The following is a 17,027-nucleotide window of genomic DNA, read 5'->3' as shown; positions in this document are numbered from 1 at the left end:
CAGAGTGGCGGGCTAAGAAAACATATCCGCCTCGTATACACTGTAGTCCAGCATTCAAAAGCAGGTTACCGCCTCGGTGGTATGTAGAGTATATGTTTATAAACAGAACTTAATCGACCGATTTATAGTCGCAGTAAACCAGTAAGAGCCCTGAGCCATAACACTAAAGAACTGCTAACTTGATGCAAACTGTAGAAGTGTAGGCACATGGGAGAAAAACAAGCGTGTACTTATCAGGCCAATTCCATCGCCAGTGCGGGGAGTAGTAGCGTGGTCTCCTCGTATCCAAAACGTCCAATTTCAGCGGCCACGATTTCCTTCACGACTCGATAGCTGGGTGAGTCGGGTGCGCTTATACGGCGGCTTGCTAGGGCTGGAGCGCGGTCTGCGATCTCCAGGGTCAGGGCGGGACGGAGAGCCGATCGAAGCATCTGCATGTTCCATTTCTGTGGTGGCTTGAGCCAAGTATCTTGCTGCTTCGTCCGGTGACGTAAAAGATAGGCGTTCCCCTGAAGGTGTTTCCATTCGTAGAATAGCAGGGTAGGCCAAGGAGAACTTTACTTGTTGTTGGTGTAGCGTAGTACACACCGGAGCGAACGCCTTCCTGCGTTTCATGACCTCTACTGAATAGTCGGCAAATAGTAGAAGTTTAGCTCCATCAACGGTCAAGGTACGATTGCGCCGGAATGCTTGTAAAATCGCTGCCTTATCAGCATAATTGAGATACCTTACAATGACATGCCTAGGCTTAGTGCGGGTATCCTCATATTGGCCGATGCGGTGAGCACGTTCGATAGTACAGGGTATGCGGAGACCCAATTGTTCCGGTATGACTTTAGCACATATGTCAGCGAGGTGGTTCGCAGTAACCGTTTCCGGAAGACCAATGATTCGTAAATTGTTTCTTCTGGAGCGGTTCTCGAGGTCATCGATCTTATCCCACAGATCTCTCGTCTCTGCCGTGAGGCGGGCGATCGTCGCCGATTGTGCCGTAGTATCATCCTCCAGAAAAGAAATCCGATCTTCCGTCTGGGTGATTCGTTGCGCCTGTGCTTGTAGCTCTATATGGAGCTGCTCCAGCCCTTTGTGTACGGCTGCATCCACTGTGGCTGTTAAAGTAGGGCCTAGAAGGGCTACAACTTCTTGGGCTATGCCCACCGGTTGTTGATTTCTCTGCATCTCTGCTGTGATCAAGGGCCCGACCTGATCCGCTGGTAGCGTGGTCGCCATCTTGGCCGCGCCGAGGGCCGCGTCTTCTGCTGAGGACGGCGAGGAAGAGACAGCCCGGGCATATGACCGCTCCACAAAGCGGTCCATGAGTCCCCCGTAAGTGAGGTGGAGTTTGGGGAGCAACCCCGGAGTTTTAGCAGGTCTACAGGCAGCGATAGAGGGGTTCGGCGGGAGCTGCGTCCACTCACAGCCTGCTCATGTGGCGCCGGAACCGGAAGTAAGTTTTTTTTTTTGGTGTCATAATGTAGAGTATAGGCTTTCCTATCGTTTGAGCCCAGTCTTGCCACAGAGAGTTAATCCAGCTCTGAGCAATCCTCTTTTATTATTCAGTGAGATAAATCTTGACAAACAGAGAAAAACGTTGTCAAATCCTCCCCCTTGCTGTGAGTGACAGGTGATTTACAGATCTCGTGCACTATCCTAAGAGACATGCATTATTTTTTAATTCCCTCCCACTCCTTTCTTCTGCTGCTCTGCCAGGATTGGATGTTCCCCACCTCAGCATAATTGGGCATGCTGAAGTCATGTGGTTACTTTCCTGTCTTTTCACTGGATGTTAGAGATCATAGCAGAAGTTCAGTGTAAGAAATACACAGGAGAAAATACATATTGACAAGGGGAGTGTAGAGGTGGGCGGGGAGTCTACTGACATCACGACTCCACCCACCAAGCTCCAGACAACAGACCCACCCACAGAATCTGCAGTTTTTGTGGGTCTCATAACAGACAGAGAGGAGACATTTGACAGGTAAAGGTACATGCAGGAGGCATGTATATCCTTATAGATAACCCCTATGGCAGTAGTTTAGAAAGAATGACATTGGTGTTACATTCACTTTAAAGTAAAGTTAGTAATATGCGTTCATATTATGTAAATGTTTGGTTATATGACATTACATGAGCAGCACATTACTTCAAGTATGGAGTGTTACATGTGGGCTTGTCAATCTAGCTCCATATGACTCTGAGTTAGTATCTACTTTTGAATAGTATATTGCTGAAGTTAGCAGAAATGAATGTGTGCCATACAAGGTTCTAAGTTTTTGTGAGGTTATGACGTTCACATGTAACATATAAAGCCAATGTTTCTATACAGAAGGGCAGACAGATACACACACACCCACTGGAGAGATGGCACTGACATATTCACACAAAGAAATGGTCTAGGAATTTGATCTGAGCATGCGTGGCATTTTGTCCAATCGGAATTCTTTACAAACGATCAGACAAGGTCTGATCGGATCATGTTGACGGAAAATTTTATGGCATAGCTCTAAAACTTTGTCGGTCGGATATTCCGATGGAAACAGTCCGATGGAGCCCACACACGATCGGATTATCCGATAACATGGTCCAATCAGACATTTACCATCGGAATGTCCAACCGTGTGTAATAGGGCTTAGAATGTAATTTCCTGCTTCTTCGTGAATGACACAAGAGACAGCATGTACAGAAGTCAGCAGCCATGAAGCACACATGCTTTCATAAGCTTATTACAGCTTTAGAACTTTTTATTCTATTTCATATATCTTTACCCACACTGAACTGAACTATTATACTTTTTACATTATATTTATGATGCCAACTGAGTGACAATAAACTCACATTTTGTTTTAAGTCAGTTTGACTATCAATGTTATTCATCCAGAAACGCATTTCAGATACAAGAATATTAGATATTAATATTATTCTTCAGTTGGTTACCGAGTTTGCACACAGCTCAGGAGGGATTTTGGTCCACACTTCTTTACATATCTTCTATAAATCCTTAAGGTTTTTTAGCTGTTGCTTGACAACTCGACATTTCAGCTCCCTCTATACATTTTCTATAGGATTGAGGTCTGGAGACACTCCAAGACCTTAATGTGTTTCTTCTTGAGCCACTTCTTTGTTGCCTTGGCAGTATGTTTTAGATCATTGTCATGCTGAAAGACCCATCCACGACCCACCTTCAGTGTTCTGTCTAAAGGAAGAAGGTTCCCATCCAAGAATACATGGCCCCATCCATTGGCCCCTCAACGTGGCAAAGTCGGCCTGTACCTTTAGCAGAGAAACAGCCCCAAAGCTTAATGTTTCCACCAAAATTCATCTCTTTGGCATAAACTCGACTCACCGTGTTTAGAGGAAGAAAAATGCTGACAATGACTCTAAGAACACCATCCCTACAGTCAAGAACGGAGGTGGAAACATTATGCTTTGGGACCGTTGTAGATGTCCCAAACTTTTTTGTACTGGGGAGCAGTTCTGGATGCCCAGTGCACTTTGTCAGAGAAGGAAGTTCACCTTCCCATTAACTTTCCAGATCTAAGAGCAACTCGGTTGTCTCTTCTATTGCGAAGACACCAGATGAGAATAAAGTCAGACAATACCATGGCCATGGCCTACATCAACCATTAAGGAGGCACCAAAAGTCATGTTAAAGGACAAAGTTTCCTTGTGGTATAAGGCCTCCTTCCTCCCAAAGGTGGGTCCTGCTATTCACCATACCCCGAGCATTGTTCTTCCTTCCTTATGTCCTGCTCCAAAATATTTAAAGAAAGTTTCTCTCTAAACGTGGGGCATGGGTGTCCCAAACTTTATTGGACTGGGGAGCAGTTTTGTATGTTCAGTGTACTTTACCAGAGAAGGAAGCTTACCTTCTTTTAAACAATCAGATTCCCTCTGTATGTTTCCTGAGGATTACCCCAGGGGTCTTCATGCTTCTTGCTTCACCATTGCTAGATGGATGGGAGTTATTTTTAGTGCCTAATGTCTGAACTTGTAGAGCCATTGATGTTTGGGTTATCTGGGTCCTGGTGGTAATGACCCTTCATGCAGTACCGCAATCTCTGACATTAAGGTTAAAGGGAAGGATTTCTTTTGGGCAGCATGTTCAACAGGGCAAATAACAGCAACAATAATAACAAACAATTGTAAACAGAAGCAAATCAGGGTTGAACCAAAACACAATTTGTTAAAAAAAAAAAATTAAAGCCTCTTAAACAGGGTACCCAAAACTTGATTCGAAGGGGCAAAGTCTATACCTCTTAAGACCTGATCTATGGGGTACCCTAAATACAGGAAGTCTACACTCAAGGACTATAAATCACAGTTCCCCCTAATGACCGATGGTGGCCAGTGGTGGGGTCCAAGGCTGTCAAATGTTGAAATGCTCTCAATAGAAATTTGGAATTCCAACAGGAAAGGGGGACATATACTCAGAATGAATCCCTGGAGGCTGTGTCATTAAGCAGGAGTATAATAAAGATGGCAGCCAAGGCCTCTCACCTCTCAGAGGTCTGTCACTTGATCTTCTTCCTCTTGTAGGTGTCTGAAACTCTGACTACATGAGCAGGCCAACTCTTGCAGTCACCCAGGGTGACATCAACAGCTCTCAACACTGTAGCAGTGATCTTGGGCAAAGCAGCAGATGTTCTGGGTTCAGAAGTTCTCTCTTGCAACTTACTGGGTCTTGCAGTCACAGACCTGGATATTGCAACTTTAGCAAGGTCCCACCTCGGCAAAGATGTGAGAAGCAGTCTTTCACCAATTGTGGTGTGCAACCATGGCCTTGTGGGTTCCTCCGCTCCAGTGCGTGGTCCTCTGTGGTCCCTCCAGTGGTGTTGGTCTCTAGCCAGGTGTAGCAGTGTAGCCTTGATTCAGTATTAAGTACTGGTACTCATCAGGGTCACTAGCCTCAGCAGCCCAGCTCTCTCTGGAGACTTTCCTCAGCAGAAACTTTCTGGAACTTTTTCAGAACATCTCAGACATCACTTTGGGTACAAGGACCCTTCTTCCTATTTTGGTGGCTGTATGCTTCCACTGCTGATGTTAAAGCCCTAGGAACACATGCAGTCCATACGGTAAATGCTCAGATCTTGGGAACCACAAAAGTTAAATGGAATAGTTGGATTTAGTAAAGAGTCATATGGTTGGTAGTCTGAAGTTGTCTATAGGGGTTTTCTGCATTGGGTAATATGGTGGAAATGCTCCTTTGTTTTTGCCATTAGTCAGTTAGAGGCATGTTATTTTATGGTGCCCGCTACAAACACTGGAAAACTGGAATGAAAAGTTTCCTCTTAATTCTCAATGTCTCCTGAGCAAAAAAAAGTAGAAAAATATTCTAATGTTTAGTCCTGAACATAACAATTATTTAGCATATAATACATACAAATCGATTGTGTGAACTCTGTTCTTAGCTATCGAAAATCTTAAATTGCAAATGACTGTTCTGGATTTACGGATGAGAGATCTGCAAGCAAACCTTGAGAATCAGGCAAAAGGTTAGCTGGATGCTTTATACAGGGCTACTTTCAGTTGGGTAATGTATATCTTGTATTTTGGGACAATGGGTAGTTGGGTACGCAGAAGAGACAGTTGCTTTGGACACTTCAGTAGGGGGAGGAGAGTTGAAAGGATTGGAGGTCCAACCTATGCTGCTGAAGTCCACAGCTCAGTCAAAATCAGCAGTCTACTGAGTCAATGATGCAAATGCTCAAAATTTGTGTGGCAAGCTTAAAGCCCAACTCCAGGAAACCTAAAAGCATTCCCTTGCAGTAGTAAGCAAAAAATCAGTGCATTGGTCTTGTTGAAGTCAAAAAGACCTTAGACCACAGAAGCATAGGAGAGTTCAGGCTGAAGGGACTGCTCTAGCAGTGCAGAAGAGCCTGCAGGAGTGGAGGATCAGGTTAGTAAAAGTGCTTTACCAAGTTCTCTAGTCATAAACAAGCATTTAACCCTGCCTTGCAGATGCAGCCCTACTTCAAGGGGTGATTTTTAGGTGTCCTGGAGTACATGTTTAGATGAACAATAGCTACTGCTGAGGCTACAGTTTAGGCATCTGCATTTTAAGCAGCTGAGCCCTCTAAATTACAATTATTAGATGGAGATCATCAATGGCTGCCACAGTTGTCCACCTACAGCAGGCATGTCCAACGTCCGGCCTGCGGGGCAATTGCGGCCCGCGTTCCAGTTTAATGTGGCCCCACTAGTGATTTGGATACAAATTGTATTTATCGGCGTATAACACGTGCCAGCGTATAACATGCACCCAAAGTTTAGGAGGGAATTTAAAAGAAAAAAACTTTTAGGAGGGAAGTTTAAGGAAAAAAACTTACATTTAAATGCCCATCAATGCAGCCTTGTCAGTGTCATTTGCAGTCTTGCATTGCAGCCTTGTCAGTCATTTGCAGCCTTGTCAGTTGTATGCAGTCTTGCATTGCAGCCTTGTCAGTCATTTGCAGCCTTGTCAGTTGTATGCAGCCTTGCATTTGCAGCCTTGTCAGTCGTTTGCAGCCTTGTCAGTCTTATGCAGCCTTGCATTTGCAGCCTTGTCAGTCATTTGCCGTTTAAAAATGGCACTGGTAGTTCTCGGGTGTTCTCAGCGGATTTCTTGTATTTTTGGCCGCACTCGGCCATTCTTGGCTATTTTCGGCCATACTCGGCCGTTCTCTCCGGCTTTTGGGAATTTTCGGCTGTTCTCTGCTATTTTCGGCCCCTTCTCGGTGGTTTTCGGAAAGCCACCGAGAACGGCCGAGTGTGGCCAAAGATAGCCGAGAATGGTGAAGATAGCCGCGAACGGCCGAGTGTGGCCAAAAATAGACAGAAGCCGCAGATAGTGGAAGAAAGCCCTAGCAACAGCGGGGGATCGGCGTATAACACGCACCCTCGATTTCCCTAGATTTTTTTAAAAAGTGCGTGTTATACGCTGATAAATACGGCATATCTTTTGTGGACCCTAATGAATCTCACGAACGAGATACCATATATAACGTATTTAACGTTCTTCGGAGGGTGTGGGATGAGTGCCGTCAGATTACATACAGTAGAAATCTCTCTGTTTACTTAGCCTTTGTAATAGAAAGTCCTGTCTCCTGGGCCATCATTAGACTACTGTTCTGTCTATCATATGAGGTGGGACTTTGTATTAAAGAGGCCGCCACATAAACAGGAGATTCTCCTGTATGTTATCTGTTAGCACACGTCCCGCTCCCTCCCTATCCCCTCCAAGGATGCAAATGGGCATGGATCAGGCTGCAACGATGGAAATGGTGAGGCTGCATTCATGTCAATGTCATGTCATGTCAATGGTGAGGCTGCATTCATGGAAATGGTGAGGCTGCATTCATGGAAATGGCGAGGCTGCATTCATGGAAATGGTGAGGCTGCATTCATGGAAATGGCGAGGCTGCAATCTTGGCAATGGTGAGGCTACAATCTTGGCAATGGTGAGGCTGCATTCTTGGCAATGGTGAGGCTGCATTCATAGCAATGGAGAGGCTGCATTGATGGGCACTGGCCCTTATTTTGCTTCACAGTTCTTTATCTAAAATGTAAGTTTTTTTCCTGAAACTTCCCTCTTAAAGTGAAGGTGGGTGTTATATGCCGATAAATATCCAAATAGCACGCCTAGGCTCATCCTTATGCCGCGTACACACGAGCGGATTTTATGGCGTACTTAGTCCGTCGAAACACATTTCAGCGGACAATCCGCTCGTGTGTGGGCTTCAGCTGACTTTTTCAGCGTGCAGTCCGGAGTACTAAGAATTTCGTTTTTTTCTAAATTCTGTCCGTCGTACTTTGGTTTCAGCGGACAATACGGTCGTCAGTATGCTAGTTCGACGGACTAAGAATGGCGCATGCCCAGAAAGGATTTACACGGCGGAAGGGTGCTTTGCTGTGTCTTGGACTTCCTATTTCTAGTCCCGTCGTACGTGCTGTACACGTCATCGCGCAAGCTTTCGACGGACTGTTTGTGTATCCGTGTGTGGTCAAGTTCGTTCAGTGGAAACTACGACGGATTGTCCGTCCGATTGTATGACGGACTAAGTACGCCATACAATCCGCTCGTGTGTACGCGGCATTAGACTCTTTACCACACACAGCCACAAAGGCAAGAGAATTTTTGTTGGACAATGTATTAGTTCATTTGCTTTTATTTTTAATGGTTCAAAGAATGTCAAGCAAAATGGTCGACCCCCACGCATGTTAAATTTATCAAATCTGGCCCTCTTTGAAAAATGTTTGGACACTCCTGACCTAGAGGATTCCTTTAACCTAATAAAAAGTGACAGATGGGGGCGTGGCTTGGCCAGCGGCGAGGATGGCGGCGCACTAGTTGAGCTCCGGGGAGAGAGTCAGCAAGAGCCCGAATTGTCCACGGTTAACAGCCTAACATGGGTCGGAAAACCCAGCTCACACCTCACTCCAGTGCCCGGAGGACTCATTCCAGCGGTACCGCGCGGAACATCAACGAAATGTTCCGTTCCCAGTCCGTGCAGAGACAGAGCAGGCCGGACAAGATGGCGCCGGAGCATGGCGAAGAAGAGGATTTCAGTGAGGACTCCCAATCCGCAGCAGAGGATGCAGGTAGGGGCCTCTTGAACACCGCCAAACCCCTTACATATGAACATATGTCTGGCTTTGCGGCAGACATCAAGTCCACATTCTCGGCCGCCATAACGGACCTAAAATCCAACCTGCTTGTCCTCACAGAAAAAATCTCCACAGTAGAGACTGCAGGGAAGCGTAGAGACAGGGAGTTGCGGGCCTTGGAGTCAGTGGCAGAGGCACACTCATCCCATTTCATTGAAATGAATCGCCACTTAGAAGATTTGGACAACAGGGGGAGGAGGAACAACATTAGGGTACGGGGGATACCCGAATCGGTAGAAACGGAGCAGATTGTCCCAGCCCTGCAGAGACTTTTTAATAGCCTATTAGACCGGCAGGAAGACACTGCAATAGAGTTTGTACGCGCTCACAGAGAACTCAGGATGAAAGGGCCGGACTCAGCACCTCCTAGGGACATTATATGTTGTCTCCAGAGTTTTCCCCTCAAAGAGGACATTATGAGAAGAGCCAGGAGAAACGATCGTATAATCTTTAACGGTGCCTCCATTATGCTCTTTCAAGATCTGTCCCAAATCACTCTACGTAACAGGAGAGCTCTACGCCCCCTGCTGGATGTTCTCAGAGAAAAGGAGATCAGATACTCCTGGCGCTTCCCCTTCGCGTTAGTTGTCATGCATGGTGGTAAACAGATCTCACTCCGCACTCCCCAAGATCTTCCAGATTTCTGCGAAACCCTACATATTGACTTGATGTCCCTCCCGGACTGGTATCAAGAATTTCAACTGCCACTGGGCAACAGGTCACCTCCCAGCTCACCTCTTTCTACACCGGAGAAACGCCTATCGAAGCGGTCAAGGAACAACAAAGGTGGTCAGCCCTGTGTGGGGACTCCCAACGCCAGACCAACATCATCTAGGCCCAGAGAGGAGGTCCTGGGCTAATTTTCTGTTAGGTCATCTGCCTCATAACTGTTCCTGAGGCACTACTTCACTTCACGACAAAGTTAATACAATCTAGACATGTTTGCCAAGCTCTTTTGAGGTGACAGTGCCTCTTTGGGACTATGTAGAGTTCCAGTTACTGTTTTTTTTCTTCTGTTTTGTTGCTTTTACTTATCTCTTTTTGTGCCTCGTGAGTAAACCCTGTGCTTTATCTCCAGACTGCTTCAGTCTCTATGACATTGACCATCGCAGAGGAGTCCATAATTACAATTGATCCCAGATCCAGGAAGCTATATCAGATGCCTCGGTCAACAGGGAGTCTAGTTGAGGATTTGCGGGTTAAGGTAGCTGACACCCTTATCATGGGTTTGGCCCTCTCTTTTGTTTTTTCATTTTTACTCTATGTTTTTGTGTTACGGACTGGGAAGAACACAGGGGCTGTATGCCAAGCAAACTTTTGCTTCTGCACCAATGGACTCACTATCAGGAGCAATTGGTGCTGCTGGACTCTTGTTTTCTTTCGGTGACAACTGGAGCCCTTAGACTGTATTAGAAGCCCAGGTGTTCACTCACAGGGTTAATTTCCCTTTAACAATTTACATTATGTAACCAATGGCTCAGGGAACTGATGTTCTAGGCTGGAAAGCTTGCAATGTTGGACCTCTTCTCGTGAGAGGCCCGGTTCTGATGACAATTTTCTATTATTATATTATTTGATAGTTATTTGGCTGATTCTCTCCCCTATCTCAGCGCAAGTTTATGTATTTATTTTTTCTGATTTAATTGACTTGACAGTCGCAAATATAAGTCAGCCCTCTGGATAGCATATTACGCTATCTGGTCTGACCCTCGCTCCTACCGAGCCTCTCTGGACCGGATATTTCTCCGATCCCTAGAGAGGCTAATTTACCACCCTGTTAGTTGGGCTCAGCTAACAGAGGTTTTAATATACGTTGTTTACTATCTAGAGACAGTCTCTTCTTTCTGGCTGTTTCCATTTTTCTTTCCTCTCTTACTTTTGTCTACCTTACGTCTCCCCCTCTTCTTTTCTCTCTTTTCTTTGCCTCTCTTTTTCCTCCCCTTCTTAGTCTTCTCCCTACCTTTTCCTTTCCTCTACTGCTTCTTCCTTTTTTCCCCTCTCTCTCTTTCCGCTCTTTACCTGAATCGCCTATTTTCCTCTGAGAGACTATACATAGGTATATAACTCCCAGAAGTTTCATTGCTTCATTGATAGTTGTTTGACTAACGTCTTCTTAAAAGCTGTGTGATCCAAGCCATTTTAGGTTGCATTTGCCTGTACAACTTGGGGGGATTGCGGAACACAAAAAATACAAATGGCTTACGCGACACTGGGCCATATGCCCACGATAATATCACATAACGTGAAGGGACTTAACATCCCAGAAAAAAGAACTGCGGTTCTCAGGGAGCTGCAAAAGAGTAGGCCACAGTGTGTCTTCTTACAGGAGACGCACTTTGTCTCTCACCAGACTTACAGAATGACAAATAAATTCTTTACGAGATCCTTTCATGCAACGAACGCTCTCTCAAAGACGAAGGGCGTGTCGATCCTATTAGGGAAAGACGCCCCTTTCGTGGTCGCGGAGACGTTGTCGGATCCGGAGGGTCGATACATCTTCCTAAAGGGCTCCTATAGGGGTAGGCCCCTCACCCTAGCTAATGTTTATTTCCCCAATACAAACCATCTTCAATTTTGTAGACGTATGATGTCAGAACTACAAGGCTTTGCAGAGGGGGGTGTCATTTTAGGAGGGGATTTTAATATCCCACTAGATCCTCTGGCGGACACTTCCACGGGGAGGTCATGTGTCTCTTTCCAAATTTTGAAGCGAATCAAACGTCTGTTACAGACACTGCAATTAGTAGATGTATGGCGCATGCTTAATCCGGAAGGAAGGGATTACACGTACTATTCGATCCCACATAATAAATATTCCCGCATTGATTATTTATTTGTGACGCAACGTGACCTGCCAGTGGTTAGTGCGGCCAAAATTGGTACACAGGTTATTTCAGACCATGCCCCCATTGCAATTTCCCTGGATCCTGATAGACAGACCCAGACATACAACTCTTGGAAACTGAACCCCTCCCTCCTGACGGATCCGGTGACTCTACCCTTGATTGAGACAGCTCTTAAGGAGTTTTTCGTAAACAATGACCTACCGGACACAGACCCATTGGTGTTATGGGAAGCGCATAAATGTACCATAAGGGGAGTACTAATCAAATTAGGGGCGAGACGTAAACGTGAAAGAGAGACAGAGATGAAGGATCTTCTAGTTAAAATAGGTAAACTAGATACACTCCACAAACGCACATTGTGCGAGAGAACGGCCACAGACTTAGTGAACTCTAGGAAGCAATATCTGGATCTGTTACATATGAAAGCTAGACGTATGCTCTTTTTTAAGAAAAAAATTTACTATGAAGGGGGCAACAAGGCAGGTAGGCTGTTAGCCAGAGCCCTGAAGGAACATAATTCTAGCCATACCATAACTGGCATACGTAGTGCGACTGGTTCCCTAGATGTGAATAATGAGGACATTGCAGCACATTTCCACAAGTATTACACTGAGTTATATAATCTTCCCCCCCAAAATAGACCTAGAGACCTACAGGGCGACAGATCCCAAATTATTGGAGAATTTCTGCGAGAGAGCGGTCTCCCCTCTCTAGGAGAACAAGACTTAGATTCCCTAGACGTACAGATTTCTGACACTGAAATTAAAAGGGCAATAACAGACTTGAAGACGGGAAAATCCCCAGGACCTGATGGCTACTCGGCCATCTACTTTAAAACTTTTTCGGAGATTCTCTCCGGCCCTCTGAGAAAAGCTTTGAACTCTTTGTCCTCACCCCGGAAGGTTCCTCCCGAGTTTTTATCGGCCCACATAGCGGTGATACCCAAGCCTAACAAGGATCCATCATCATGTGCGAGTTATAGGCCAATCTCTCTCTTAAATCTGGACCTCAAAATATTAACCAAGATATTAGCTAATAGATTGAACCCCTTTTTGGCCGAACTGATTGGTCCAGAACAGGTTGGCTTTATGCCAGGAAGAGAGGCTAAAGACAACATTATTAAAGCGCTTTTGCTTTCGCAAGTGGCTCACAGGGGGAAGATCGGAGGCCTTCTCCTGTCCACGGACGCGGAGAAGGCCTTCGATCGAGTGGCGTGGGACTACATGACTGCCACATGCCAACAGATAGGGTTGAAGACACGGATGATGACCTGGATCTCAGCTATATACCAAAATCCCACTGCTAGAGTGAGGGTGAACGGTTCCTTGTCTGCTCCTGTGAGTATTGCAAATGGAACCAGACAGGGTTGCCCTTTGTCACCCCTTTTGTTTATTTTATCCCTGGAACCGTTCATCAGATTGATTAATAAGGATGTCTCGATAGGGGGATTCGGGGTGCAGGGCAGAGAGTTCAAAGTTGCGGCCTACGCCGACGATTTGCTATTTTTCTTGACAGACCCACACACGACGATTCCCAATTTATTGAAAGCCTTTACTAAATTTGGATACTTGTCTAATCTAAAAATTAATTATTCCAAGTCGGAGGCCTTGAACATTGCTCTATCCCAGGACGAACTGAATAGAACCAAGCATAATTGCCCCTTCCGTTGGGAGGCTGTGTCACTTAAGTACCTTGGGGTTTGGATTTCTCCAGACTCCAAAAAGTCTTTGAACACAATTTTATTCCAATGCTGAAAACGATAGAATGTGACCTAGGTTCATGGAATACGGGGTTGTTCTCGTGGTTCGGTCGTGCAGCGATCCTGAAAATGTCGGTATTGCCCAGACTGACCTATTTATTTAGAGCATTACCAATTTCCATCCCCAGAAGCTTTTTTCTTAAACTTAACTCCTTGGCCCTACGCTTCCTGTGGCACAATGGGAGAGCGAGGATCAAGTATGCCTTCTTGTCGAAACCAAAAGTTGACGGGGGGATGGGACTACCCGACTTTAAGAAATATCAGGTAGCAGCACATATTACTAGGATAATTGATTGGCATTGTCATATGGCGGACAAAGATTGGGTAAGATTGGAAGATATGCTAACAGACAACAGATTGCGCTTTTCCCCTTGGCTCTCTTTGAACAGCCTCAAGAACACGATTAGTTTGAACCCCCTGACAGAGACTACGCTATCAATTCTACACGCAAACTCAAAACGGTTTGCGGTGACTACCCCCCTCAGCCCTCTAACACCGCTCTACAGTAATCCCGACTTTAAACCAGGTATAGAGAACGTCCTGCTTCACGACACAGATTCTAACGCCCCAAGACTGGTAAAAGACTGTCTCTCTGGGGGCAAATTGAAAGATTTAGAGACCCTTAGAAGAGACTGGGGGGATCCAGCGTTTCCCTTATGGAATTATTTCCAGATCAGGAGCTTTGTCACCTCCTCAAACCACAAACGACACTTCATTAGACAGCTCACAGACCTCGAAGAGGTATGTGCTTCAGGCGAAAGATTACACAAGGCGACCTCGTTGGCCTATAAGTGGTTGCAACAGGTGAAGGGACAAGAGGTGGATAGGTTCAGGAACAAATGGGCACAGGGTTTACAGAGGAACATTACGGATTCCCAATGGGGAAGGGCATGTACACTGGCTCATAAGTGCTCTATTAGCACGAGAACACAAGAAACGTGCTATAAAATGTTGACACACTGGTATCATACTCCTGATAAACTGCACAAATGGTTTCCTCAGGTCCCGGAAATGTGTTGGAGATGCCAAGGTGAGGTGGGTACGCTTACACATATATGGTGGGGATGCTCCAAACTGGCGCCCTTCTGGGATGAAGTGAGGAATTTGATAGCTCAAATCACGGACACCTCAATCACGTTAGATGCGGCTTGCTGTCTCCTCCACATTACTGATGTACCCCTGAAGAGATACAAACATTCTTTGCTTAAACACCTACTCAATGCAGCCAAGTCCCTAGTGCCACTGCACTGGAAGTCCCCCAGAGCCCCAACGGTGGGTGAATGGCTGCTCAGGGTTTCTGAGACATACACTATGGAAGAAACAGTGGCTCAAGCCACTGAATCGGTGGAAAAATTTCATGCTACTTGGACACCTTGGATAGTGTTCCGTTACTCTACAAAATATGCTCAGCTTCTAGGAGACAAAGGTAATGCTAGAGGTTAAATTGGTCATTCTACTTTCACTCTTTCCTTTTTCCCTTATTTTCATTATTTGTTCTTGTTTTCTTTCTTTTTTTAAAAATGAGCGCATTATTAGACCTCGACTGTGGATAAGGTCAGAATATTGACACAGTATGCAAATATGTTCAGTACAGATTGGCTTTAGTCATGTGACTTGATTACAATGTTTGAATTATAGTTAGCCTTATCACCCCAGGTATAGTGGGTAACATCATTTTAGGGTACGAATTGTATGCTGAATTGGGGTATAACGCTGTACAATACTATCTGTATTTACTTAAGCTTGTTCGCAGTTGTATTACTGTTTACTTTTCCTTTAACTCAATAAACGCTTTTAATGTGAAAAAAGTGACAGATGTTACTTTCTACTATGTGTTCCATGATGTCTCATCATAAAAATGTTTTTTTTCCTTTCTTTCCACTTTTACAGTTTTTTCATTTGGAAAAGACATTGCTAGAAGCAGAAACAAAAACTATATTTTGAATCGTTTTGAAGTCACTTATGACGAGGCCAAAACCATCTGTGCCAGTGGCGGAGGTCAGCTGGCCGTACCTCGGACCCAAGAAGAAAACCAAGCCATTTTCTCCCTCCGCAAAAAGGTTCAAATGCACACATTTATGGGTATAAACGATTTGCAGTACGAGGGTGACTTTAGAGATCTATCTGGACAAGTCATTAGATACTTCAACTGGCGTGCAGGTGAACCCAACAACCTTCGTAACAATGAGGACTGTGTGGAAATGTGGGACGATGGAAGGTGGAATGATGAGAATTGCGCAAGCAAACTTTTTTTCATTTGTGAGTTTTAAATCAATGCAAATAAGCCAATTCTTTGAATTCATGCTCCTCTTTTATCCTTCAAATTCTCCTTTTATAATTTTTCAAAAACCAAACTTTTAGAAGCTACATTCCTTTTTTTTTCTTGCGCGACTCCATATACCAAGCATTAAAGTGGTTGTAAATCCTTACATTAACCCAGTGAAGTGACTGGCCTCAGATGATACACAGAGATGAAACAAATCTTCCTACTTAAGTTGCACCTGTTTATCTACGGTCCTATATTCTCTACAGACCTTCAAAGTGCAGAATTTATGCAGCTCGTCTGAGCTTTCAGAAAGCAGGGGAGAGGGGGGAGATGGCAACACACACACACACACACACACTGCAGAGCTCAGTGAGGGGATCGCTGAGAGCTGATTGGAGGGAAGATACACCCCCCCCCCCCCCCTTCATACAGTACATAGGAATAGAGCTGAGGCTGTCAATCAGAGGCACTTGATGTAAGAAAAACTTGTCAGAAGTGGCTCATACACATAGCATAGGAATAAAGCAGCATGCAGAAATGACACTTAGTGCTCTGGACTGAGATACATACAGACTATAGAGGGATATGCTTTGTTCATATTTCATGTCTGAGGTTTACGATCACTTTAATACATTTTGGTGATTGTGTTCAGTTACTCTCCTGAAAAGTATTAAATACATGTGACTATATGAAAAATTACATCTTATTTACGATTTATCACTGTATCTCCAGTTTTGATGTTTCTTCTAAATATGTACCTTTTTCAGAAATGTTTTGCAAAGATAAATAATGCACGGTGACAGTAAGCCAAAACAACCAATCAGAAATAATCTTTTGATAAGGCAATAAAAGACTAACCGATTACTGAACTTACTAAATAGGACCACACCTGATCTTAGTCTTAAAAAGAAAATGGGATGGTAAATGTTTCTTCACAATTTGTTAATATTTATTTATCTATGTTAGACTTTAACTTCCTGGGGGTTTAAAATAGGGGGGGAACAAGGAAAGGAGGTGCAGGACTCATTGGGGATACTCATATCCCTTTGGCTTAGGATGTAGGACTCTGGAAAAAAACTCCTAAAGGTTTGGGCTGCTCCTCGACGCCCATCTATGCTGTTCTCTATCTGCTTGCAACTTAAGGAATGTACCATCACCATTGGGATGACTGACATAATCTAATGTAAATCAACTATGAATCAAATGTGTTCCAATAAAGAGTAAAATGTCTGTCGTTGTGTGGACTCTTCTTTCTCCTAAGCTTAAGTTGGAAACTTCTTCTGAAAACAAACCTTGTGCTGGGTGGGGCTGCTATCGGGGTGATTTGCTGTAAGGCCTAAGAATGGTAAGCATTGGGCTTAGTTTTGTACTGCCGGAGACCCGGGCACATTATTCAGCTCAGACCAGGGGCAATTACTATCACATTATTTGGGCATACACAGAGCGCTAGAGGCTGGTATCTTTTTTAACAGCAGATTGTTTTCATTGAGTAGTATTGTTGTATGATTTATT

General features: G+C 44.7%; 1 protein-coding gene across 1 annotated transcript in view; it reads left to right on the top strand.

The window, feature by feature from the left end:
• The window catches only part of LOC143958174 (pulmonary surfactant-associated protein D-like), a 605,930-nt gene extending 590,084 nt beyond the window's left edge, over positions 1 to 15,846 (top strand). Inside the window, exon 6 of the mRNA XM_077467640.1 lies at positions 15,158 to 15,846. Coding sequence (XP_077323766.1) covers positions 15,158 to 15,519 — 362 coding nt within the window. The 3' untranslated portion in view covers positions 15,520 to 15,846. The remainder of the gene's footprint in view (positions 1 to 15,157) is intronic.
• Positions 15,847 to 17,027: the final 1,181 nt, after the last annotated feature.

This window comes from Lithobates pipiens, unplaced genomic scaffold (genome assembly GCF_037356315.1).
Source record: "Lithobates pipiens isolate NorthernLeopardFrog02 unplaced genomic scaffold, aLitPip1_a1.2 Scaffold_59, whole genome shotgun sequence".
Lineage (NCBI taxonomy): Eukaryota > Metazoa > Chordata > Amphibia > Anura > Ranidae > Lithobates > Lithobates pipiens.
The sequence above is the reverse complement of the archived record's forward strand: the minus strand, read 5'-3'. Positions and strand labels throughout refer to the sequence as shown.